The sequence below is a fragment of the Amyelois transitella genome, chromosome 7 (assembly GCF_032362555.1).
Source record: "Amyelois transitella isolate CPQ chromosome 7, ilAmyTran1.1, whole genome shotgun sequence".
NCBI lineage: Eukaryota > Metazoa > Arthropoda > Insecta > Lepidoptera > Pyralidae > Amyelois > Amyelois transitella.
This window is the reverse complement of record NC_083510.1, coordinates 5,109,640-5,135,364: the sequence shown is the minus strand read 5'-3', so window position 1 is coordinate 5,135,364 and position 25,725 is coordinate 5,109,640. Positions and strand designations below refer to the sequence as shown.

At 33.7% G+C, this 25,725-nt stretch overlaps 2 protein-coding genes across 2 annotated transcripts in view; both read left to right on the top strand.

The window, feature by feature from the left end:
* LOC106133786 (uncharacterized) overlaps positions 1 to 25,725 on the top strand; it is a 98,471-nt gene that overhangs the window by 57,262 nt on the left and 15,484 nt on the right. The window contains exons 7-11 of the mRNA XM_060944984.1: positions 12 to 197; positions 605 to 730; positions 1,141 to 1,218; positions 4,142 to 4,210; positions 21,854 to 22,011. Of these exons, the coding sequence (XP_060800967.1) occupies positions 12 to 197; positions 605 to 730; positions 1,141 to 1,218; positions 4,142 to 4,210; positions 21,854 to 22,011 (617 nt within the window). The remainder of the gene's footprint in view (positions 1 to 11; positions 198 to 604; positions 731 to 1,140; positions 1,219 to 4,141; positions 4,211 to 21,853; positions 22,012 to 25,725) is intronic.
* LOC106133797 (uncharacterized) lies at positions 8,500 to 11,981 on the top strand. Its single transcript, XM_013333633.2, has 2 exons — positions 8,500 to 8,635; positions 9,163 to 11,981. The coding sequence occupies exon 2, from the start codon at positions 9,218 to 9,220 to the stop codon at positions 10,043 to 10,045; it is 828 nt and encodes a 275-aa protein (XP_013189087.2). The 5' UTR covers positions 8,500 to 8,635; positions 9,163 to 9,217; the 3' UTR covers positions 10,046 to 11,981.

Genomic DNA, 25,725 nt, shown 5'->3' with positions numbered 1-25,725 from the left:
CGTTTTAATAGTCGAACACCCAACTACGCCGCTACGAGTCGCTCTGCGCTCAAGCACGAGCGGTGTCCAGCACGGCGGACCTGGCGCACTTGGCGCGGACGCTGCTGAACAACCAGCCGCCCATGAGACCACCGAAGAGACTGTTCCTGCCGCCGTACCCGCCTGAACCGGAGGACCCGCCGCTTGATGTGCCTGCGGTATCTACCTTTATTACTTTAAAAGAAGTAGGTCTAACGTTAAACATGTCTTGGGCGACAAGGAATTTTCAGAAGACATTGTTCGCGTTTTGGGAAGTATACTTTTTATTGAAGACCCTGTTGCTCCAAAAAAATATACTTAGTTTAACCAGTTTAAAATGAGAAATATAGAGCGAATGTAAATAACAGATTATTACAAAATAGTTAAAAGTTTTGGAAATATTGAGAATACGCTCTTGAGAAAATTTGCAAAAATTTGCAATTTCCTCTGTAAATATATCTGTTCATGTTGCATACTTTCAACAAAACATATGTTGCATACTTTCAACAAAGCATAGCAAATCACATTAGAAAGCCTAAGATAGTAAAATTTTTGTGATAACATTCATGGCTTATTTTTAATACAGGAAAGCATGCCTCCAGTTCTCCGTGGCGAGATCTTGCTGGACCGCATGGGACCCCAGGCGCGGCTCAGCTACGAACAGCTGCGAAAGGATGCACAGGATCTTGAAATACAAATAAAGCAGTTGCAGGTAGAACATGGTCCATAAATATATGAAAAAAAAAATTTATAAAAAAGATGTTCTAGATGACTTTTTGAATTTAAAATTAATAGAATTATTTTTTTTTATAAATACTCAATATCCGTCAATTAGTTAACATGCCAAAAATAAAAACAATAGCAGAGACAAGATATGAATGGAGGACGCCCCCCTTAACTCCACCAACAAAGTTAAGAAAAACAAGCAAACTGCATATTATACTTAGTTATTAATAAAAGTTCTTTCTTACAAAAATCACACCTACTCATATATTTTTTATTTATCATACTACCAACATAATTTTATTTATGTATGCTTATATTGGTCAGATTATTTATTACTGCAACCGTAATCTACTGTCCTTTTTCACTTCCACCCGAATAACTTGGGTTCGTTTACAGGAAAGCCTCGATTCACTAGTGCGCGTCCAAAATCGCAGTTTGGAAAGCAACTTGTACAACAAAGTCAACGAGATCCAGGTGAGTCAAATAAAAAACACGTCTCTTTCATAGTCAGTCAATCGAATAAGAATAATATCGGATTTGGTTGAACTGAGGCGTTAAAGGTTGATCGGAAGGTATCAGTCAGATTCATTCGACCTTATTTAACAGTGAAAGAAATGAAAATATTTTTTATTATTGAATTCTACCATTTTGGTTATTTGTATTTCGAACACAAAATATTATAATCATAGTTCATGCTCGTATTGCTGGTGAATACAATCATTTGTTGGAAAATTTTGTGACTAAAGTTCTTTAATGAGCAAACTCTTGTACGACCGTACCTATTAAATAGGATGTTGTGAATAGCCAAGACAGTATTGTCTGAAGTTTCAATACATGTTCTTACCTATCAAATAGTGAGGGACAAATTGTTTTCCCTGTTATTATACCTGACGGGAAACTATTAGATCCGAGGCAAAATATCTGCTCTTGACAGGTTATTTAGTCCAGAGAACAAATACTGATAGGGTTTTGAGGTTGAATAGCTAAACCATCTTTATTATATACCTTTGTACCTACTACATATAATTATGAATTCCCATATAAATGTTTTTTGAGTTAATATAAAATTATTGTCTACACTAAGAACTTTAGAAAATATTTAATTTTTTTCTTGCGCTATCTTACTTAACTTGTTTCTTGATAAATCCTTTACGTTTCTAAGATATAAAAAAAAATATTCTTTCAGGAGCAAAGCTTTAGCTTGTCCAACGTAGAATCTTCCCTTATACTTGTCTGAAACAAGTTATCTCCTATTTAGAAGTTCTTATCCTTGTTTTATTCCTTCGCTTCCAGAGATAAATTTAAGAAAGATTTGTAACTTTTTGTTTCCATACTAGACTGTTTTTTGTCTCATTACTAAGAAAATGCTTTTCTGTGGAAATCCAACGGTGTCTTGGCTTCCGTGAGAATTTCCAGAAAAAAAGTCTCTCCCAAAGTTCTACTGTAATCTCTGTGCCAAATTTAGTCAAAATAGGTCCAGAAATTTGTTACAAACAAAGCTATTAATATACAACTCTTTTTCATTTATAATATATGTAAATAATTGCGTTTAAATCTAGCAAAAACAAATTAGGATGCTCTAATTAACTGGTAGGCAATTATTCTGAAAAAAAGAGAAATGCAAAGCACTTTCTAAAACCACAGGTGTATATGTGAACCGCTCAATCCCATTTTAACCTATTAACTGTAACTTGATAGCAAACTGAATACTTTCCACATAGTGGATATGACACGCCGCTTTCCAGGCCAAAGAATTTGTGACAAGGATTAGTGCGGGTGTGTAAAATAGATCGCGTGAAAGAATTAATTACGAGTCACGCGAAAAAAGCACATTGTTTGAACTATTTTACCAGACTATTCAAAGACATTAGGTAATTTAATATTACTTCGTCATCAAATCTAATACTAAATTGAAAACGTTATTTATATTATACAATATTTTACTTTTAAGTAAAATAAATATATATTGTAATGGAAATAATAATGCGAATTATTATTTCCATTACAATATATATTTTTTATATATATTACGCATTTTTGCTTAGTCTATTTTGTTACGATTGCGATGCTGCACTCGGTGCGAACCAGAAAAACAAAGCCATTTAGATAACATAGGTAGTGTAAGGGGTCGCAAATAATTTTACAAACCTTACTCCCCTCAATTAATAAAAATACTTACACACGTTCGCCCCATATTGGCTCTAACGAATAAATATATTATTACAAACTCTATTAATTTTCTCGAAATTTCGATACTAACGTATGTTTTTAAGTTAATATGATATGTCCTGTATATATTCATTTATTTATGATAATGTATCGAACATATCAAAAGTTCGAAACATTTCGTCGAAGTTTACGTAAAATTACGTAAAATTCAAATTTTTAGTTTCAAAACGCAAGCAACGTTTACCGGGCCAGCATCATTAAAGTTTTCCGCCTGGTCTGCTATGGGTACTCAAATAAACTAAGTATCCTTTCAATCGGAATCAATGACTACCACTAATTTACGAATTTTATTTGTATCGTTACATCAAAAAGAGTTTTATCGTAGAAAGGTATCTACCTACTTCGATTATTTCCAACTACGGTTTTGGAGATTTTAATGAGAAAAGTAGAATAATCTTTTCAGAATATGCGAATAAATATAGCATAGAACACTAGTATGTTTTAAAATAATACAAAAGCTTTTTTTATTACAATAACGAATTTTTTTTTTCGTGTTGTTCTCGGCAGTTTGAATGTGCTCTTATTCCCTTAGCCGTCTTTTACAACATCCATGGGAGATGAAGTAGTCCAAAGTAACGGTACAAATGACGCATGTCTAATTCTACTACAAAAATATTAGCAACTGAAAAAGAATAATGCCTCTACTATAGATATAAACTGTACCTACATAGTACCAGAATTAACAGCTTAAACGGTTATTTACGAAGCAAATAGCGACATCTAGGTAGAGCTTGAGCAGTTACGCAATACTTTGTTCAATGCTTATATTCTACTGCGATCTGAAGAGCCATCTATCTGTGGCCTTTGAACAAAATAATATACAACTCTACGCAATATATATAGGTACTTAAAACCACCCGTCATCCTCAAAGGGGTAGGCAGAAACGTCTTTTCACTTGCCACGGTTACTGTTTAGGTTCTTTATACTTCTTAACACAATTTAAAATTAAGGAAAAAAATAAGTTCCTTAACAAAAGTATCTAACATATAGGTATTCATAGGTAGGGATTGTCACCAAGGTTAATAAAATAATTGAAAAAATGTTTATGACGGGGCTATGATGGCGGATATTGTATAAATTACAATACAAGATATTATTTTTATGTCGCCATAAAAGTAGAATATTCTGTAATATTTCTTGGGATAACAATGCAATGTTATTGTGCAGGAGGAGATATCTATCAAGAAGTACGACTACAGGGCCACACAGCTCCATCTTGCGGCCGTAAGAGCTCAGGTAAGTTAGTTTTGACTTTTCAGTACTGCAACGTGTACAAACAAGATAATACCTACTTAATTTTCTGTGGATTAAAAATTAATCACACAAAATATATGGATAGTCTGTGCAGGTCTACTTACCTCCCTAGGTATACAACACAAGTTTTCAAGAAGATAGGTAGGTATGGTACCTTAAAGTTTATTAAAAATCTTTCTGAAATACTAAAATAAATTTATAAAAACATGTACGGATTGTTTCTCTAGATCACAATATCCCAAAAAAAGAGTATCTAATTTATGTTTTCTTTAATAATTAATTTACTTAAAATAGTACCTATAAATATTAAATGAACTCAATTACCTCCCAACAAACTAACGAACATTTACTAAATGTACACAGGAATATACCTATGTAGGTATAAATGTATGTATGTGACACCTACCCGTGTGAAACGAATTGTTCTAGTGGATGTAGATGACACCTTGAACTTGTATAGAAACGAGGCGCTCTTCTTTTGAGTGTATGTAAACAACACCTGTGATTATCCACTCCAAGACAACCGCTCTTATTGGTGGAGAGCTGTTTCTATTCGACACGGCTATTCTGCACATGCGAAGTAGACGTCTCAACCCAAATCAATAGTTTTGAATATTCCCTCCGTTCTCTTTTCAAAATAGTTACTTACCGGAGTGTTGAAGGTATGTCAAAGCATGATTCACTGCTAAAAACTTATGTAGTTGGTAGTTTTCTCACTGGTTGCGCAAATGCATAGCCATCTTATTCATGATATTTCATAGCAAATTAACATTTACAGTATTTTTTAGTCACAATTTATCTAGAAAAATAATTTACCATATAAAATAGCCCATATCATTTATTTCGTACCAAACATATTTTTAGTATATCAAATATTAATGCATAGCCTCAAATGGGGCATTCAATATTTATGTTGCACCGACAATAAATTTAATGTTTTGATGTGAGCAGTGTCGCATTGCGCACAGCCTCCCACCTCAGTGCGAGAGGAGTTCTCGTGGACCGACATAACCTCGTATTCGTGTCGCTAAGATCTTTTCAGCTTTCAAAATAGCTGAAAACTGATAAATCGTGTATTTCCGTCCGATTTCTGAATAAACCGTGGAAGTAAAGGCTCTAATCACGGATAATAAAAGAAAAATAAAGTACCGTGCCAAGATGGGCTGGATCTCAATGAAAAATCACATGGTGAGTGTCCATGTATATATTATTATTGTGTATATGCATTCAGTCTTCGATTTTTTAACAAAATTTAACGAATGTTTTATATTTATTTTGGGGCTTCCCATTGAAATAGTATGATAATAAACATAACAGTTAAATAAGAAATGTTTCTTTTATCTACGTCATACTTAGTGGTTATTAAGTAATCTTAGCAAGGCTTACACAACAAATAGGTAATTGCTTGTTAGACACCTTTCCATATGTTAATTCCTGTAGAAACGTTATTCTTTAAAGATTAGGTCTCGTTAAAGTGGTAAATTTATCGGTTATAAGTCCGTTTCATATTTTTCAATGAAACTAAAAATTACTTTATATCCTTCTCCATAAGACATACAAAACACTTTCACATCATAACACACGAGATAGTTGCCTTAAAAAATATTAGCCATAACTGAAAATAAGTAATCACTACATAGTATAAAACAAAGTCGCTATTTTAGTCTGTTTGTCTGTATGCTTAAATCTTTAAAATTACGCAACGGATTTTGATGCGGTTTTTTGTAACAGGTAGAGTGATTCTAGAGGAAGGTTTTTATGTATAATAATATTTATAATTTTGCACCCGTGCGAAGCCGGGGCGGGTCGCTAGTAGACTAATAAAGAAAAGCCACAGAACCGCCTATAAGGGAGATTTAGTCATTTTACTTTTTTAAATAAGTACCTATCATAATACGGTCAAGAGCTAAATTACTATAGGTACCTACTCAAAAACGATTACTGATAGTTACATATAAAGCGGTAAGTACATATTCGAAGCGGTGTAGAATATGTTGGTATTTATTTAGTTGTTAAGCTTCTTCACTTAAGATAAATACGGAAGTTTGGTGGATGTGAATAGAGTATCCTAACTTTATCCTACCTAATCATAATTCATTTTTTTTTACATTTAACTTATAGTTTTACCCAATCAGTTTTTTACATCTGTTACTTACAGTGTTGTAGGTGGTTGTATAAGTTAGTCTCAGTGAAGTATTAAAGCAAAGCAAAGCTCTAAAATCCCTAAGTAGATTCTATTGTATTATAAACGTATAGCATTATGTAGGCTTTTATCCCTTACGAGGTAGACAGAGCAAACAATCTTAATAAATTGTGTCTCAATGACGAAATTAGATCTCAATGTATTGCTTAATGACGAAATTGAGATAGATTGCTAGCCCATCGCTTAAAAGAAGAATTAGCCTATCCCTGAATTGGCTTTTACAATCTGCGTTGGCTGCGCTTTTTTTTTCTTCGCTACCAGAAGCATTCTTTCCTTGGAAAAGCTTCCACTTCCACTAGATGATGTGCCTAAAATTCTCTTAGTCGATATTCATGGACAAGACCGTGTGGTTCCCATCACCAATGAAAAAAAGAATAGGACCACTCCATCTCTTTCCCATGGATGTCGTAAAAGGCGACCAAGGAATAGGCTTACAAACTTGGGATTATGTTTTAGGCGATGCGCTAGCAACCTGTTAGGTACTATTTGAATCTCAATTCTATCATTAAGCCAAATAGCTGAACGTGGCCATTCAGTCCTTTCAAGACTGTTGGCTCTGTCTACCCCGCAAGGGATATAGACGTGACCATATGTATGTATGTAAGTATGGGCAAGACAAAGAGTGGAGAAAGAGTGTCAAATTCTAAATAAGCTGCCACATGAATTATTTTTTGAAATGTAAAAACTAAAATACGATCAAAATGAGTAGGTACTTACTTAAGTATCTGAAAAATAAAAGGTTATTCAAACATATCTGTCAACCCTGATCTCTGTTTGGGATCACTTTTGGATCACCTCAATAAACTAATGTATTAGTTTTGGCCAAAAAATAATTTATAAATATTTTTTGTGGAGATACCTAAGTATAGTAGGTACACCTATCCACCTACCAAACAATAGACCACGATTTTTAATGTTTAATCAAGACCCAATAGTGTCTGCACCTAGGTGTAAGACGGGATGAATGGAAACAAAACTAGAAAAGTTTTAGCATCTAGTTTTTTCGGTTATGCGGTATGTAAAGTCAATTTTTTTTTTTTTTATAAATTGCAATATTGCTTTAATTGCGGCAACACAAAAGTAGGTATTGAATGGAGGCAAAACTAAAAAGAAAAAATTGGTTGTCTGTAAATTCGGTATAGATAGTTGAACGTGACAACGTCTGAAGAAAAAACTGATGGAATGGTAGCATTCTTCAAAAGAAAATTTTAATTTCATTTGTTTAATAGATTTGTATGTAGGTATATAGAGAAGGAGGTATACGCTGCCGAACGCGAAGGCCTATTGTGCCTCTTTGTCGCTCGTTCCACGCTCTGGCTTGCACTTCAAGCCTTACATGGAACGCCTCAGAGCGAGGTAACGCCGCACGAGTCGTGTTTTTTCGTGCGTGCCGACTGCACTCAATCGAATTATAAGACGTTGTCACATCAAAAACCAAGTTGTTACTTAAAGCTTGACTTTTTGGCGGGAACCCAAACATCATGTTGTTTGTGCTATAAGAATCTAAATCGCGATTACAAAGATTTCATGGATTGCATTGAAGTATAAATCGTCGGAGCCGCGGTTCCCCAGGCATAACACCTAGCCTGGCGGAAGATCTTCCCTTTGGTGGCGGTCGAGCCGTTCTATCGCTTCCGCTACATAGGTGGGCTTTTTATTTCCTCGAAAGTCATTTGATTTTGACATTAAAAAGAATTACAAAAATTGACTCTTTGTTTAATAAATTTGGATTTATAAATATATTCTGATTGTCAACAACCCTAGAGTTTGTTACTGTTTTTACGGTATCTACTTAGTGTAAAAGAAAACGTCAATATGTACCTACTTCTATTAGCACTATCACCACAAAAAATCTTATCTAAATTAAGTAAATAAGCAAGGTTGATTTTAGTTAATAGAAATTCCGGTATAAAGTTTCATATAATTGCTACTCAAAGTTAATAATATAAATAAGTATGCATACATACATACCTAACTACATAAACTTAATTTTCAAATTTTCCATTCCCGCGCACGCAGTCCTGCACAGACAGCCGCGCCGCTTGTCCTGCCAACTTGCGGACAAATTTAGAACTACTCTGCGTCATGAAAACTACTCGGTGAAGTGTGCGTGTCGTGTTTGTATTCATTTTATTATTTATTTTGAGTTCCATGTGGTGCAAAGTGAAATTTCAAGATAAATATAATATCAAAAACTAGTGAAGGTAAGTTATACAGTGTCTAACATTGATATTATGTAATACGACGACTATTTTTTGAATAGGTGATGACGAGACATATTTCCTATGAAATAATAGCTCTTAAACTCATAATAGCCAAAATTATACGGTCTTAGTGTGATATTATATATAAAATTGCTATAAAATGTCCCTTGGGCCTTCAAATCCGAAATTATAATATAGCGCCCAATCTTATAACCTAAAATATTTTATCTGCAAAATATTGAATAAAGGCTAGCAGTATTGCTTTACAAATGTAAGAAGCCGAAAGTAAAACATTGTTTAACATGGTCTACTTGCATTAGCCTAAAAGTTAAGTTGCAATTTAAGTCATAATGCTTGTCACACATCAAAATTAATTCGCGCACTTTGGGCGGGAAACTGCGCCTATTGTTAATGTTTATTTGACATAATGTACTCAAGGCAACATAATTATTTTATTCTGTAATTTTATGATCGCAGCATATTTAGAATGTAATTTCAAGAAAATAATAAAGTAATTTATTTTTCAGGACAATACAATAACTATAATACATTTGAAGAAGAGAAGAAATAGAAGTGAAAAGCATGAAGACATCAGACAAATCATCCATGAAAAAAAATGGATATCAATCTGATGATGATAATAATATCAGATACAAAATAAATCTTGAATATTTCAATAACAATAACAAAGCCCCTGGTAAAGTGTTGAAAAAATCTGAAAAAGTGAATGTGGAAGATGATGATGTGCGCTATAAATTCCCTACAGTGTTGACAAAGCCTAAAACTGAGCCAAAATCAAAACCAAAACCTAAAATAAAGGTTAACTTCTGGAGCAATAAGCAATCCAGCAGCCGTCTTCATAATTCAGAGACAACTGCCCTTAAAACAAACCGCAGGCATACTGTGGCCGCTACAGGTGAAGACACCAGAGCTACCAAACCAAAGAATTCTGGAGTGAAAGTCCGTAAACGTGTATCTTTCTTGCCTTCTCCCTTGTTTTCGGATAATCATGTGCCCATGGTAACTGTCCCTGATGATTTGACTATCCAACTCAATGAGGAAGAAGCACATGACTTAGGTGAGGACCTTAATTTAGCTTTTGTCAGCAGTGCCAGTAGTAATGAAAGTTCAGCTAACACAACTAAACGTAAACCAAGAAATTCAGCCGTCCAGAACAGCCCAAAGGGCAATAAGCGTAAAAGAAGTTTTGACGATGCCCCTTCAAAAGTTAATTCAAACCCAGGAAATGAACATGAACTTGAATTTTTCTCCAAGTATGTGGTTCAAAAACTCAGACGAATGGAAACAAACCAACGCATTTATTCTGAAAATTTGATCAACACAGTGCTAATGTTAGGACAACTCGGCAAATTAAATGGAAAGTCTAAAGTTGCAGATGCGCCTCAATAAATGAATATCTATTAGCTACTACATACTAGTACAATGAAAGAGTCGGAAAATTCATGAATGTTGTACAGTTATTTTGTAAATAATAACTTATCTTAGTTATTTAATTTTAATTACTTAGAAGTATCTATTTCTAATGAATGCAGGAAATATAACTCAACCTATATATGAGTTGCTGAGACAAGTTTGTGTCAATAAAATGTCTTATTTTGTTACCTTTTGTTACTATAAACCACTCAAAATTTTAATACTTATTGCCTTGCAAGTGTCAAATATTTTGCTGCTGCATCAATATTAATATATATTGAGTAGTTAGTATTCAGGGCAAGATAATAGTTTTTTGTTACATTTTAAACTTAAAGATAGTTTACTGGTTTTCTCCAAGAAATTGTTATGATGTTACCCGTTGTACTGAATAGTCTAGTTTGACAAAAACATGATGGTTAAAATGTGTTATTTAACAATTGTGTCTGGTGCTGCAAATTACTATGTACACACAGTTCAAAACATATGTGGGCCACCTCCCATACACCAATAAAGGGGAGGTGACATAGCTCTTGAGTACACCTTACTTAGACGAGTTGATAACTTTGATTCTAAACATTAATTAATATGTAAATAGTTTGATTGTGAAGAATGTTCTCTCTGACATTAATAATTTTTAAGGGAATAATAGTTTTGGTTGTTATTTTTATGTAAAAAGTATGATTTTGAACTGTCCAATCTAATGGAATGTCTGAACAAGTGTAGCGATGTGTATGCATATCATTGATAATAAAATCGTGTTCAATTACTTTGAAATATTGTTGTAAGTATTTTCAGAGTTATATTATTGTTAGAAAAATATTAATAATTATTTGTGTACTTACGTCAAGTCCAGTATTAAAACATTTATGGAAGACGAGACTTGTACAAAAATCTAACATAATGATAAAATATGACACTTAAAGCATTTTTTGCGATAGATGTTTTCGATTACCTCTTTTACAGATACTGCACAAATTTTACCTTAATAATTAGTATTTCTCCCCCTTACTTATTAACTAAACAATACATTTATTTATATTCCTGCTCTATATTTTTATTATGACACATTTTTTTTTACTTTAACTATTTATTAGGCACAAAACAATTTCCACAGCATAATTATGGCAAGTACAAATGAAGTGGTACTCATAAAAAGTTATTTTAACTTATTGTAATTTTTCTTATCATAACGTGCCCGTGGGTCGTTATCGTGCATAATATGAGATATTGAAAATTTTATACATTATTTATTTAAGTTTGTTCTAAACTCAAGTTTCTATTTTGATACATTTGTTTGGTAAACAAAACTTTTACCACAGACATAGGTCTTATTTTAATACACCGATATTTACCGCCACACAATAACACGGCGAAATAAGGAATAAACGTCATTCTTGTTTTCACCAGCTTTTACGTATTTTTTTCTTTTACAGCTCAATAGCCCAAAACTCAATATTATATGTTATATTCATTTTTATACTCCGACACCACTTTGTTAGATTTGTATGTGCAATTGCCAATATAGTTTTACCCTCGCTAGTATCTATATTGGTACTATTCAATATTGATTTGGGAGTTATTGTTTACAGTACTCCTATTCCTACTTTTTGCAAATAAAACTACGTTATTACTATTAATAATTTTGTGCTAAAACTTCCTTGGAACCCATACGAAATACATTTTCAACAGTGTAACTGCATGTTTCAATTAGGTAGTAAGAATTAAGCAATCTATTGTTGTTGATAAAGAGGTTTGCCTATATTTATATTGTTATAAGCTCAAAATGGTGGTTTATCCGAATATACATAAGTAGATTTATAAGGACTGGTTTACCTTGGAAAATATTTATTTATATTTGTGAGATTGTATCGGATGGTTTTATCCACCTTAACAATAAACGATCATGAACTCATATTTTGTGTTATTATTGTTACATTTTCCAACCCCTTATTTATTAACACGTTTTTCAAAAGAGCGTGAGGGATAACTATTTTTTAACAAACAAACAAAAATAAAATTTAATCAATCATAATAATACATATATTTTTGATAGAAAGTTTTTTTTTTTTCATTTAAATACCACCCAATTTGGCAATTAAGGAATTGGCATTCACACATAAAAGTTCACGGCTGAAAAACAACCAAATATGTTTCTGCTACTTCTCTGTTTATAAAGAACTGAGGAAGTAGGTTTTAACGACTTTAGCCTTTGGATTATTGCCAGAGTTATCTACATTATCTAAGAAGGCGCGTGACATTGAATAAATTCTTTAGAAGACAATTTACAGCCATGTCGGAAGTAGCCAAGTTAGTACTTATATTTTCGTGGTTTAGGCGCTAGGCATAAACTTGAGATTCTTTTAGGTGATGGGCTAGCAATCTCTCACTATTTGGATCTCAACTATATCAAACAGTTGAACGTAGCCTATTAGTCTTTTCAAGTCTGTTGGCTCTGTCTACCCCGCAAAGGATATTTATACAAACATTCAAGAAATCACGCCTTTTTGCATTTACCTACTTTGTTTACGATGAGATACTCGTAGGTATATAGGTATTTTGAACTTTTTTGAATAAAGGAGAATTCCCTTTTACGGACCAGAGTGGGACACCTAGTGTGCCAGTCTGCCCACTAAAAAACCCCTCTTGTCATTTTGAAGACATCATGAGATCGCGACGCATTCCACCAAGATCATATTTATTGTGGTGTTATTCACATTTTGATTAGGTATATAGCCTAAGGTTACCGAAAAACCGCTCTATAAAAGAGAATCGTGAATAATAAAAATAACATCTGAAGGTGGAACTGGAAACTCGCACAGAAAACGACTGGCCACAGAATAAGACCTTAGGACTAGGACTTATTGTTTTCCCCTGCCCACACTTGTAGCTTTAGGTAGGCCGTGGATGTTTGGACAATCTTTGGGAAACCGAGGTCTCAAGTTATGACTAAGTATGAATAGCTGGATCGAAGGGTCGGGTTGCGTTGGCATTTTCAACTACAACTCTGCATACCTCAGCACTTCTCGGCAGATAATTGCGGTCAATATGTGCCATTGCGAAGGTATGCCGAAGCATTCAATTCCCCTCTTGGCATGCCGGTTGAGTACTAGACATACAATGGTAGAAAAGTATACTATATTACAACTACGATATCTACGAAGGGGAATATTCCATGTAGCCCACTGACCTTGCAGGTCTTACGAACTTGACCATTTACCGATTTAATTTGGTGTTACGCATACCTGTTTAAAGCTTATGAATAAAGTAAAAAAATGAAAAAGTGCTACGCCGTAGTAAACATTTTCTTATTGATTCCTCTCGCCGAATTCTGACCCCGCAAATTAAAATGTTAAAATAGCAATGATCTAGCACAAAAAAAGATACTTATTGATTAATATTATTGACGTTTGAAAACGGTGTTGTTTATTATCGATAACGAACTGCTTTATTATATGAAGTTTCCATAGCCTAGCACGGCACGCACGACGACGTTTTTATCGCACGATAAACTATCGTTGTCCCGTTTCAAGTCATTATAAAAAAGCGAAATAGCTTACCATGCTAGACCCGCAGACCGTGCTTGAGGAAAACTTACAAAACTACACAAGTTTGCAACCTAATATACTTACCTAGCTAACTCAGAAAATTTTCTTTGTTAGTAAATCATTCCTACCCATATACTTGGTTGCGTGTTGTTTGCTAATGGTTGCCAGGCGACGCCGAGAGCCGCCACGCTACATCCGGCGCCTTCGCCCCAGTCCCGTCGCGGCGCCCGCCTAGTCAAACCGTGCCTCCAGCCGGTCATGTGAACTTTCTAATTCTTCACTTTATCTGTTCTATCTATTTCCATCTATGTAGTCTTCCTTACATCTCTTCTTTGTTCGAACATTCTATTTTCGAGAATAAAGATGGATTTGGTACATCGTTTACACTATCTGGTGTTGTCTCAGAAGTCTGATCTGATGACCATGGAAAGGGAGCAGCGAATGCGCGTACGGCGTCAGTCCAGCTTGCCAGAGTATAGTAAAGCGAATAAAACGAGACAACGGCTTGAGCATGTTTATTTTAACGATGTAAGTTGTAACTTATTTGCTTAGTAGTTTTGGCGTGGGAATTTCAAAAAAATTATGCACATTCAGTGTTTTCGTCTTAGCGTTGCTACATAGGCATATCCGGCAACTTTTCTTTTATTTAAGAGTATTCACTGAATGTTGATAGGTAATACATTCATAATTTTCTCGCTAGGTATATATATACGAGTATGTAATTATATAAGCCAGTCTCTAAGTTCATTTGCTGTTATGTTTGAAAATAAGTTTTAATATTATTTATTTTTGTACTCGCACTCACGTTTTGTATTTCACGTTGTATCGTGATCAGACTTTCCCAATTAAAAAAAAATTCCCATTCTTTTGTTTCGATTGTGCAAGACATTTTATAGAAGAGGTTTATCCTTGTTTTCTGACAATGTTGTAACCTTGTTTAGACAATTGATTAACATAGGTACGTACATGCATAAATCACGTATTTATCCCTAAAAAGATAAACGGGGCAAACAGTCTCGAAAAAACACAAAGACCTCGTGCAGCTGTTCCTTGTGATGAAATTGAAATTCATAAACATATGACATAGATTTAAAATAGATAGATATAATAATCACCCGTCTCTTATTCCCTGTTTACCTGGAAAATAAATAGTGCTCGTAAATAATTTCTTGCGCACGTTCGTCCTTATAGAGGAGACCACCTCATCCTTGGACGTTTGTGTGCTTGTGCACACTCCTAGGTTAGTACCTAGGTAATATAAAACAAATTGTTAGTAACCTTGTAAAATCAATTACATACCTACTTCAAGCACTCAAATATGATTGTCCTTGAATCACCTAGATGCCTATATCATTACTTTCTTTTATATCAAAGCAAAATCTTCAATTACCCATTTCCACAAGGCAGTCGTAGCTTCAGCAAATTTCGTAGCCATACATCTCGTAGACTGCTACAATCACCTACGAGAAATAATTATATGCCTACGGTAAGCTAAACCTGCACCGCTTCAATCTTTTATTCAATCAATAACTCTTAACGCAATATTAAATGCACTTTATTTCATCATGTCCTGAAAGAGACCCATGGAAAATTGTTTCTTATATTTATCATTCTTTTATGTTTTCGGTAAACAATTGGGAAATAAATAAATATTCATAAGGTGATGACTTTTCTAAAATCTTGAGGTAATTTGTGTAGCGGTCTGTCTATCACAGATAACAGATAATTTCTCGGAATATAGAAGAGGTAAGTTTAAAAAATGAAACAATATTTTTCATTAATATATTACAATAAGTTACGGTTGGTCAACAAGATTTCGTTGACATGGTGGTAACCCATTTAACTGGATTCTCGAGGCTTGGTTATCGTTGTATAGCGCCTAAAGCGTTGAGCCGCGGAAATCGTCCAATTTATTTAGCGGCTAACATTATTTCCTTCAAAACGAGATTTCGATTTCTGCTTCGGTAAAGGTTAGCTTTATCTTTATTTACTTTAAATTTAAGAGGATATTTGGTTATCCTAGAAGGTTACCGATGTGACTTTATTCTCGATTTACTACTAGCGTTGAAAATTCCGAAAGAAACAAATTGTTTTTTCGGTGAAAGAAACGTTTTTTCGTTTTTTACCGTTTTATTGGTTTGTTACATTGAAATATATGCGAATAAAACCTTGGGGAAGAATCGGTTTTATTGAGATTTTAGTCGTTTGTTTCGAAAAATAAAAAAAAACGATTGCAAAAATATATACATATATATTCTATGTATAATTACCAATTTTTAAAACAATGATGCATATTGTAAGGTAATAAATACTTTTCCTATCGTATTTTTCCGTTTCTTTCATATTTTTCCGTTTTATTAATAAAAAACATGAAATATTTCATTTTTATCTTTCTTGAAACTTTCGTAAACAACTTGTATAAATACGAGGGAATTTGAAAAAAACCGGAAAATTTCCCGCTTTTTTCAACCCTATTTACTACACCTTAGAGTGTTACTGTAATCCTATACTAACATTATTAATACAAAAAGTTTGTAAGGAAGTGTGTTTATTACTGTTTCACGCTAAAACTACTGAACAGATATTTATCATATTCTATGCTATGCTATAACTTTGCTGTAATATATTGGCATAACATTAATACGACTTCGAATATGTATTGAGATTGACGGCCTTTGAATTTGAATTTGTGGCGCAGCGATAGTGCGTTTATCTGTGACACAGTAAGTCCTGAGTTCGAATCCCGGAAAGGGCATATTGAGAAATAAACTTTCTCTGATTGGCCGGGGCCTGTAATGTTTATCTACATGAATATTTATTATAATAATGTAGTCTCGCTGGGTTAGTACTTATCTCCTAACGTTTCGAAGGTAACAATTATGTAGTAATTATATAATTGTGACGAAAATTAATAATGGTTTATTTAACTCCATCTTATAGATGTAATTCTTTAATCAAGGAAATTTATTTTAATTTTAATCCTTGCCCGACCTCCTTTTTAAGTTCTTTAGGGAGTATTGAATCAGTAACAAACATCCTTAACCTACGCATTTACAAGATAGATATTAATTCAAATATTTATACAACTAATTAAGTTTGACTTCCCTCCTTTGAAATTCTTTGGTCAATTTTGACCCCTCATCTCAATTCCAGTTTATTATTTATATTCCATTAATTATAATTTTGATTAATTATAGTTTATTTTTGGAATATTAGCATAGCTTTCTTTCTGTGTCTCGACTTCCATAAAATGTAGTAAATATCTCTAGATTTTATCGACATAAATATATATAAAGGATTGTGTTGCCATTCATCCCAAAAGTTTAAATCGCATGAAAAAGAACCTTAAGAATGTGTAAAGTTTTTATAAGTAGTAATTTAAAGGAGACGTCATTAAAGAAATCCTTAATTTATCATGCTTACGTAGGTACATCGAAACAAGATAACTCGTATTTAGACAATTTTATATACAATCCACATATATGTTGACATTTTGGAGATTTTATCTAAACTCTAGCTCCATTAGGATATTAGAGTTCCTTCTGCTTAAATGAAAATGCATATCAGATCTTTCTTTAAAGTAAGAAGAAAATGTTTATAAAATTCAAGAGACAAGAATAATGTTCCATTTAAAGTTGTAGATACTCGTATATTATCTATACATATTGTATAAGCTACATTTGTCCTTACACATTTTGTATTTACACTTAAAAGCTAGAGAATTATCCCTCCACTATACAAGTCTAGACTAGAGTAAATCCATTGTAAGTAAGCCAAGTAAATAAGAGGTCAACGACCGTCTACACGAGATAAGAATTTGGAATTTTTCCTGTATCCTGTCAATTTCTATATAGCAGCCAAAAAATGTTTCATTATGTTTAGTATCCGTACCGTAACCTTAGAACTCATCATAGATACTTATCGTGAGGCCTGTCTTTAAACGCTTTAATTATTATCGGATCAGAATCCCCCTGCAGTCATATTTTAATGACTCTTTTTTTAAAACTTAGACACATTACTGTGAATGCCAAATGGTCACTATATGGTGAAGGAACATATAAAGTCAAGGTCAGACGCCAATCCAAAATAGTTATCCGACCTTCCCTTAAAGTAATAAAAGGGGTACTTGTCCCCAGTATGTACAAATAGGTACCTACCAAAATACCAAACGATGATGACCAAAGAACGTGAACACGAAAGTTCGGCATAAGATAGGAAAAAGGATGTTATTTACGAGATAACTCGTTCTCAGCTTAGCCCATCCGGTATGATAAGAATTAAGGTTCCTTTTTATTAATGCTTGACACGAATCCCGCCCCTTGAATCTTAATAAAGTTAAATATTCAAAGTCGTTTGTGAGCGTAAAGTTATAAATCTAGCTTGTATATGGTCTTATCGAAACGAGAACGACCAAGCGGATAAGCGAAAAGCACGCCATTTTGTGACCTTTCATCTTGATATAAGTTGTGATTGAAATAACCTACTGAATCCGTTTCAATGACTGTAGTTTAATCTAATATTAAAAAATGTATGAATGGTAAAACAAATGGATGTCTTGACGTGAAAACATAATTTAATTAAATTTTTACATTATATGTGATGATGAGCTGATGATCTTCAGTGGGAAATGGATATGCAAGACACTTGATAAGAAAGTCTGTAATAAAAATAAAGAGAGGCTTTTGCTCAACAGATAAATGGTTAAAAAAGGCTTTCATTGCTATACGTGTCTTACTCATTTTATTTTAACGTATTTAACTCATAGATTGAAGTCATATATTTGGACATTGAGTTGCCTGCAGGAAACGGAAGCTGTATTTATTTATACCCATAATCAAAGACTGGGAAGAAGAGAAAGAGCAAACTCGTGATAAAAATTAAATATTTCGATCATCATTTTAACTAAAAAGCACTTTTTCCTCTTTTACACGGTGAAATTCCTTTTTCTCCTTATGACTCACACAGGCAAACATAAATATTTTATCTCGTTACTAAGTAATATTGAGGAAGATATTGTCAATATTTTACTTTTTATTTATTTGATCGTATCCAAACTTGTGTCTATTTACTGTTACTTTTTCCGTCTTCAAAATATTGACTCAAAAAAAATTCAGAAACTTTTACTATATCTACTACTGACAAATCAATGAGAAATACCCACTCAAATTGGCAAGAGAATCATTCTCTTCGCCCATTCCCGATTGCACTCTCCACCGCTCTGTACCTACTTTACTGCATTCATAGAATCTCTATTTTGTCATTTTCGGTCTTCAGTTCATCTTTGGCGACATAAGTCAAGGTTTCTTTGGCCTGATTCGCCTACGATGCATACCATAGTCAGATAATGTGATATACTTTTCTAATAATTCCTCCTAGCATTAGTGCTGGTTACGTCCTGACGTCTCTGGAGAGCAGCTCGGGTTCTTCCTTTTTACCAAAACCTTGGATTCTGATATAATTAAGTAATCCACAAGATATGCCTCCCAATCCCCACCCAGGGTGGATGGGTATGCCGATTATGCCAAAAAATAAAAAGTTAAAAAATTATGAGTTGTCGAAAGCTTGTAGAACGAAAGGTATGGTAATGACTTGATTTGCATCAAACAGTTTCCTCACCTTCAAGGGGAAAACGGAATAATGTTATGTACCTAGTCGATGTAGGCTGAATATCTATCTACTTATTTTCTTATAGAAAGCAACTATGTATTTATACCTACCTTACAAAATTGTATTTTGTGTCGATCAAACAGGTGACGAGTGTGGTGACGTGAATGATGTGTATTGTGTGATAATGATTTAAATCTATGATTGAAAGGTCTAATACCTGTCAATACATTAACAAAATTGACCTTGATTTTATAATAAACAATACAACAATGTCGTACGAGAAGGAAATGATATAACAGGTTTATTATTATTACTTAGATATTCACTTATTTATTAAAATTTCTTAAATAACACTTATAATTTTACATACATACATATCATCACGTCTATATCCCTTGCGGGGTAGACAGAGCCAACAGTCTTATAATTTACTTACTTATAATTTTTATCTACATATATTATCATTGATAATAATATTCCTTTTTTATATATAAATGAATATATATTTGTATATATTGTCGTCATAAATCTGAATATAAAGTAAAAACAATTTTACTGTCAACCGTCTGACTTATGCATGAATTTCTATCTTATCAAGACATACATACATACTCGTATTAGAAGTAGTAGGTATCATTTACAGTGTTCGTGATAGTTCAGCTGCAGTAGCGTATAAAGACTTGCATCTATAATAGGTAACATTCATTCCTCATGTTTTAATTTCACACTAAAAAGTTTGCAAAAATGTGATTTTGTTCTTTATTCGATGTAAAAAAAATTATGTGCCTATCTGTCACCATTAATTTTTTCTCTTTTGGGCCTAATTGGAATCTCGAGGGATGCTAAACTTTTTGGTTCGTTTATTATGTGAATCGGTTTATGCGTTATGTATACCTTTTTGGCAATCAACAATTAATTTAGGTCCCAATTTAGAAGCCATTATATCTTCTTTCTTCTTTATCGTTTACCTCATAAGCAGTAGTAAACAGAGTCAAAAGACGTTCAGCTGGTTGACTTATTGTTGATTTGGCCACATCTCTGAAAAGAAATATTGCGGTATTCTAGTTTATAAACCATTCTCATTTCTTTGATTGACATTTACAACTTTATAAGTATGTTTTTTCTTCGCTATCAAAACATCATCAATTGATTTTCTATTTCGTAACAATCAAATAGGTACTTGTACCATCACTCGGCTATTGCATGGGATCATCGTGGAAATATAAAGACGAAACGTTTTCATAACACATTATTACATCAATATCGTATATATTAAATGATATCACAGTAGCTTATATCATAATTTTGTAATAACGCAGCGATTGATAAAAGACCATGTTGTTTTTGTATGGGGTAGTAAAAAAAGTATTAATAAATGCACTTGTTAAGGTAGTAATTGTTATTAAGCTACAAGTAACGTCACTGAATGTCGTGACAGTAAAGTTCATCAACAACTCTCTTTACCTATAAAGAATCCGCAAGCCAAGTCTTCAGTAGAGAGGTAGTAACACTTCAAAAATTATATGAAATAGGCACCTAAATTATATTTACATGATGAGTTTAGGGACATACATACATATAATCACGTCTATATCCCTCGCGGGGTAGACAAAGCCAACAGTCTTGAAAAGACTGATAGGCCACGTTCAGCTGTTTGGCTTTATGATGGAATTGAGATTCTAGTTTAGGGACATTGTGGTGAAAGGTCAGAAAGTACCCAAAAAGCACGAGAAAAGATTGATTGTGCATCAATCCCAGAGGCAAATCAAAAGGGTTCTGCCTACCCCTCCGGGAAAGAAGCGTCATGTACTTATGTTTGGCAGACTCGAAATTTCAAGCCAGCATTTGAGAATACTATCGGGAATACTCCATGATGCGATCGAGAAAAATATTGCTTACGGGCTGGACAGTTCGTTTCGGTTCCAGTGAAAGAGGCCTTTCTGTTTTAGGTACTTACATTTAGAGTCATACCTTTATCGTTTGAGAAATAAATCGCACAACTTATGGGAATTACTTTAGGGAGTTTCCTCAGGCTTAGTTACTCGAGTCTCGACACATTTCTCGTTTGTAACTTCAGTCCAATAAGGTCTAAGTAATTTGCATTTCAAAGACGCTTTTGACTAGTATTTAAAAATAATGGTCTATCCTTCAAATCTACCAGACATAGACATCAGATCTCTGAAATCGTAAGCTTTGTATAATAAAATACACAGCAAAATATGACTATACTAAATAATGAAAGCGACAGGCTCTTAAATTTTGACGCTTTATTAAGCAATTCAACGCGGCGCTTCCGAATTTTCACTTCTCGGTAATAAAGCATGACGTCTATTTGTTTACCCTCTAAACTTCAGTTACATAAATATGTATCCTTTTAAACAATAATTTTATTTTTCTTTTTTTGGCGTAAATTGTGTGGCTTCACTCGTTGAATAGAAAAGGTACTAATATTTATTTAAATTTTGATTTATGTTCAAACTAACATAAGCGAGCATATTTATTGGCTGCCATTACTGTACCTACAAAAAATAAAAGTAACGTTGCCGGATATCATCTCTTTTCAAAATCAATAGCTTAGTTTGGTACAATTGTATCAAAAACGACAATTATATCAATCATCCTTTGTTCACAGAGAGAGCTCTTTGCGGCTAAGGCAGATAGTGGTTCTGCAGCAGTAGATCGAAAGTTATCTTCATCTTCAGCCGGCAGTATGAAGAACAAGTGGCTCAAAGCCTTCCGCAGTCTGAAGCCTCCAAGTGCACCACCCCCTCATGCTGCTCCACCAGATAAGTACGTTACATTTGACTAATTCTTAAGTCTTGAATAATCTAATAAGATTAATTATCAAACTCCGTATGAATTATGAATTACAATTAACGGACACAATTTACAATATTCATCTTTTGTCATTCAATCAATTTTATTTTATTTTTTCATAACAATATTTTTGCGTGTATTAGGTAAGGCTAAGGCCAGATAAAACTTGTTTTTAGGGTTAATGATACGAAAAAGCAAGACCTGCGCAGGTTTTTTAGGCTTCAATATAGCTCTTCTCATGTCTTTGAACCAAGCAGTTCACGGGTATTCCTTGGGTACTTGGATTATTTGTGGACGACGTGAATTCCTTTCTATTTTATCTTCACATTGGTCAACAAACTTGGTTTATTCTCACACAATTTTTCGTGCTCCCAGTTTCATCCTCAGCTGCTATGTAGGTCACAAGTTAAATCATAAATATGATGCAAACGGTAACATCTTCCTCCTGACGTTAGTCCCAGTTATATCCTCAATGCTATGAAGAGGTGCGCCTTTGACCTTGGCTTACTCAGCCAGTTTGTGTACGGAGCGTCTTCCATCTAACCTTTGCAAAAGAACCTACTCATATTGGATTATTGTTACACACATCCAGTTAAGTGAATGTGCAGATTTCCTCGCGATATTTTCATTCGCCGTGAGAGAATCGGTTAGCACTCAAACTTATGTGCTGGTACATGACCGAAGTAGGATGTACATAGTTATAGCTGAACTAAATTTGATAAAACGATGATTAACATCTGTGTCACCATGATTTTCATGAATAAAATTGTACTATTATTACGATTGATCATTTGATTGGATTAGATAAAAAAGCTTCATTACTTTAATCAAAATAATAAAATAACAGTAATTGTTTATTTGTTCAAATAAAATACGCGAGTCGCTGGCTACTAGTATCATTTTCCTCCTTCGGTTATTTAGATGTTATCTGATATTAGGGACTGTTTCCTGTTGTAAAAAAGAAAACCCTTTAATTTTTCAAATAGAGTCGTGTTTCAGATGCCTTGATCAAAAGATTCCAAAACAAAGATAGAATTGAAATTCAATATTAATCCTTTCTCAGAGTTAAGAGCATCATACTTCCGAAGACTTTACTTTTAAAACTAGGCCCGTGTTGATTTATAAATAAAACAGGCCTCGAACTTTGCTGCACTAAATTTTAAACTTCCTGCTGCCATCTTGCTTGAGCAGCTTGACAAAGTTTTAGCTCGGGAACATACTTTACTGTAGCACGTTTATAGAGTGCGCTAGGGTAACCTTGTTGACGGTAACCTTTTAAAAATCCGTTAGCATCGGCTGTTCCTAGCCATTGGCATGGATATTATGGGCGTTTAGTTTACGTTTAAGATTTTGCATAAATGCTGCGTAGTCTAATTTTAATTATGAGCGATGTATACATATACATACATATAATCACGTCTATATCCCTTGCGGGGTAGACAGGGTCTACAGTCTTGCAAAGACTGATGGGCCACGTTCAGTTTTCTGGCTTTAAGATAGGATTGAGATTCAAATAGTGACAGGTTGCTAGCCCATCGCCTAAAAGAAGAATCCCAAGTTTACAAGCCTACCCCTTAGTCAGCTTTTACGACATCCATGGAAAAGAGATGGAGTGGTCCTATTCTTTTTTGTATTGGTGCCGGGAACCACACGGCAAATGTATCCTTCGTCTAATTCATACATTTAAAAAAAAGTTCATATTAAAGGTAACTTAAATAACAGTACCAATGTTCTCTTTCAATGTTACCTTATACATTTATTTTTATTATGTTAAATATGGCTACTAAATATTTCTTGAAAACGTAAAAAAAGTATTACTAAGCATTAAGTGATGAATGAAGATGAAGCGAAAGAAGAATGCAGAAATCGTGGCAAGTAAAAATTTGTTTACTCTGCCTTCCCCTCTGGGAAAGGGGTATTCTATGTACGTATGTAACAATACTGAGCTGCTCGTATGTGAAACTAACATTACGTTCGATATAGACGACGGTATTCCACTTAACTACGTTGTAGTTCGTAATTGAACACGATTTTAATCACTCAAGTGTTTAACTAAAGCGAACCGGTAGATAGCTTCTTCGAAAATTGTTTTAAATAATAACATTTATCTTGGGAAAAGCTTCAGACCATAGGAATCGGAATAATATAGGACTCACTTGTAGTCAATCCTATAATGTAAAAGTCTAACTTTATTGAAATACTTAGATAAATTATTATTCCCACATTAATTGAATTGCCTTGCACTTGAGTAGAATTTCAAGTTCCATTGGATATAACCGTAGGTAGTACATATAATTCAAATAAAAAACCACAAAAATAAGAGCATTATGTCACTTATAAGTCTACAAATGGGATTATCGAGGAAATAACCGGCCGCTTGGCCCTGTTATTGGTACGGCTTCTTTTTAAGTCCTTTGCAAACGTTCTTCACTTAATCTCAGGAACGCATTGAAATAAGATTTATTTTCTGTCCGACTTAGGTATCGAAGTATTATAATATACAATTGTAATCTGTATATTATACTCGTACGTATTTATCCCTCACGGGGTACAGAATTCATAGGTTCAAGACTGAAGTCACGCGCGGTCAGCTACAATTGAGTATAGTACATATGTTACAAATATAAAATGGACTAATGAAACTGATTATGAGTTTCGTTTTTTTTTAAGCACAGAACCAATTATGATGAAAATTTGGTAAATAACTTTAAGAAAGTCAAAAATAAAATAAAAGGGCTTAAAATCATATATGAGAGGTTCTATTAACTATAACACGCGGGCGTTGTCTCAGGTACGCCAAAGTATAAATTTTGAAAATATTCGAATTGGACTGTATGACACATAAAATCAATTGTTACGTTAGAGTCAAGTCGAATTAGAACATCGTTTATTATAAGCTAGTCGAGATAGTTATAACTGCTACCTACATATATTTTAATTGTTGTTAATATCCAACCTGCCGACAGAATTTTATCATAGTGAGAAAACCTACACATTTCAGGCAACTGGATGCGTGACTATAATCTTATACGGGTGAGGTTCCCACGACTGAGGTCTTATCTAATCCAATCGTACGTAGGGAATTTCGATACTCTTTTATTTAATTAAAATGCTTTTGTCATTTAGTCGCCTTGTACAACATTCACAGAGCAGACAGAGATTAAGTACCTAAGTAATTCAATAAATGACGTCATGCTGATATCCAACGTTGAGGAAGCTGAAAAATAAAAAAAAAACAAGTTAATTTGTATTTTTTACTTCCAATATGGCTTATGCTGTTTACGGATTAACTACGATAAATATTCAATGCATTACAATTTTATCTAAAAATTGAAACAACGGCTGTGAGAAAATTTTCAAAGTGTACATTCAGTTCAGATGGCTACAAATTCTGAGTGCTCTTAGTAAATAATGAACTACGAGATAACGAGATGCATACAAAAGTGTCGTGGAAAGCATCATTATTCTACTTCAATTATTATATTGCAGTCTATTTGTTAGTGCCTATTCACTATTCACTCAATTTATATTATGACTGGCTTTCGCATGTGACTCTGCTCGCGTGAATAGTCCCTGTGTCCTTTGTCGGACGAAACAGTGTATGTTGAATAAACAAATATACAAAGAGAGTGTGAATGAAAACTTTGAATGTCCAGATGAATGTTCTTTGATCAAATCGGGGACGTC

Coding starts and splice junctions, on each gene's coding strand:
- LOC106133797 (XM_013333633.2), top strand. CDS start 9,218: ATGAAGACATCAGACAAATCATCCATGAAAAAAAATGGATATCAATCT.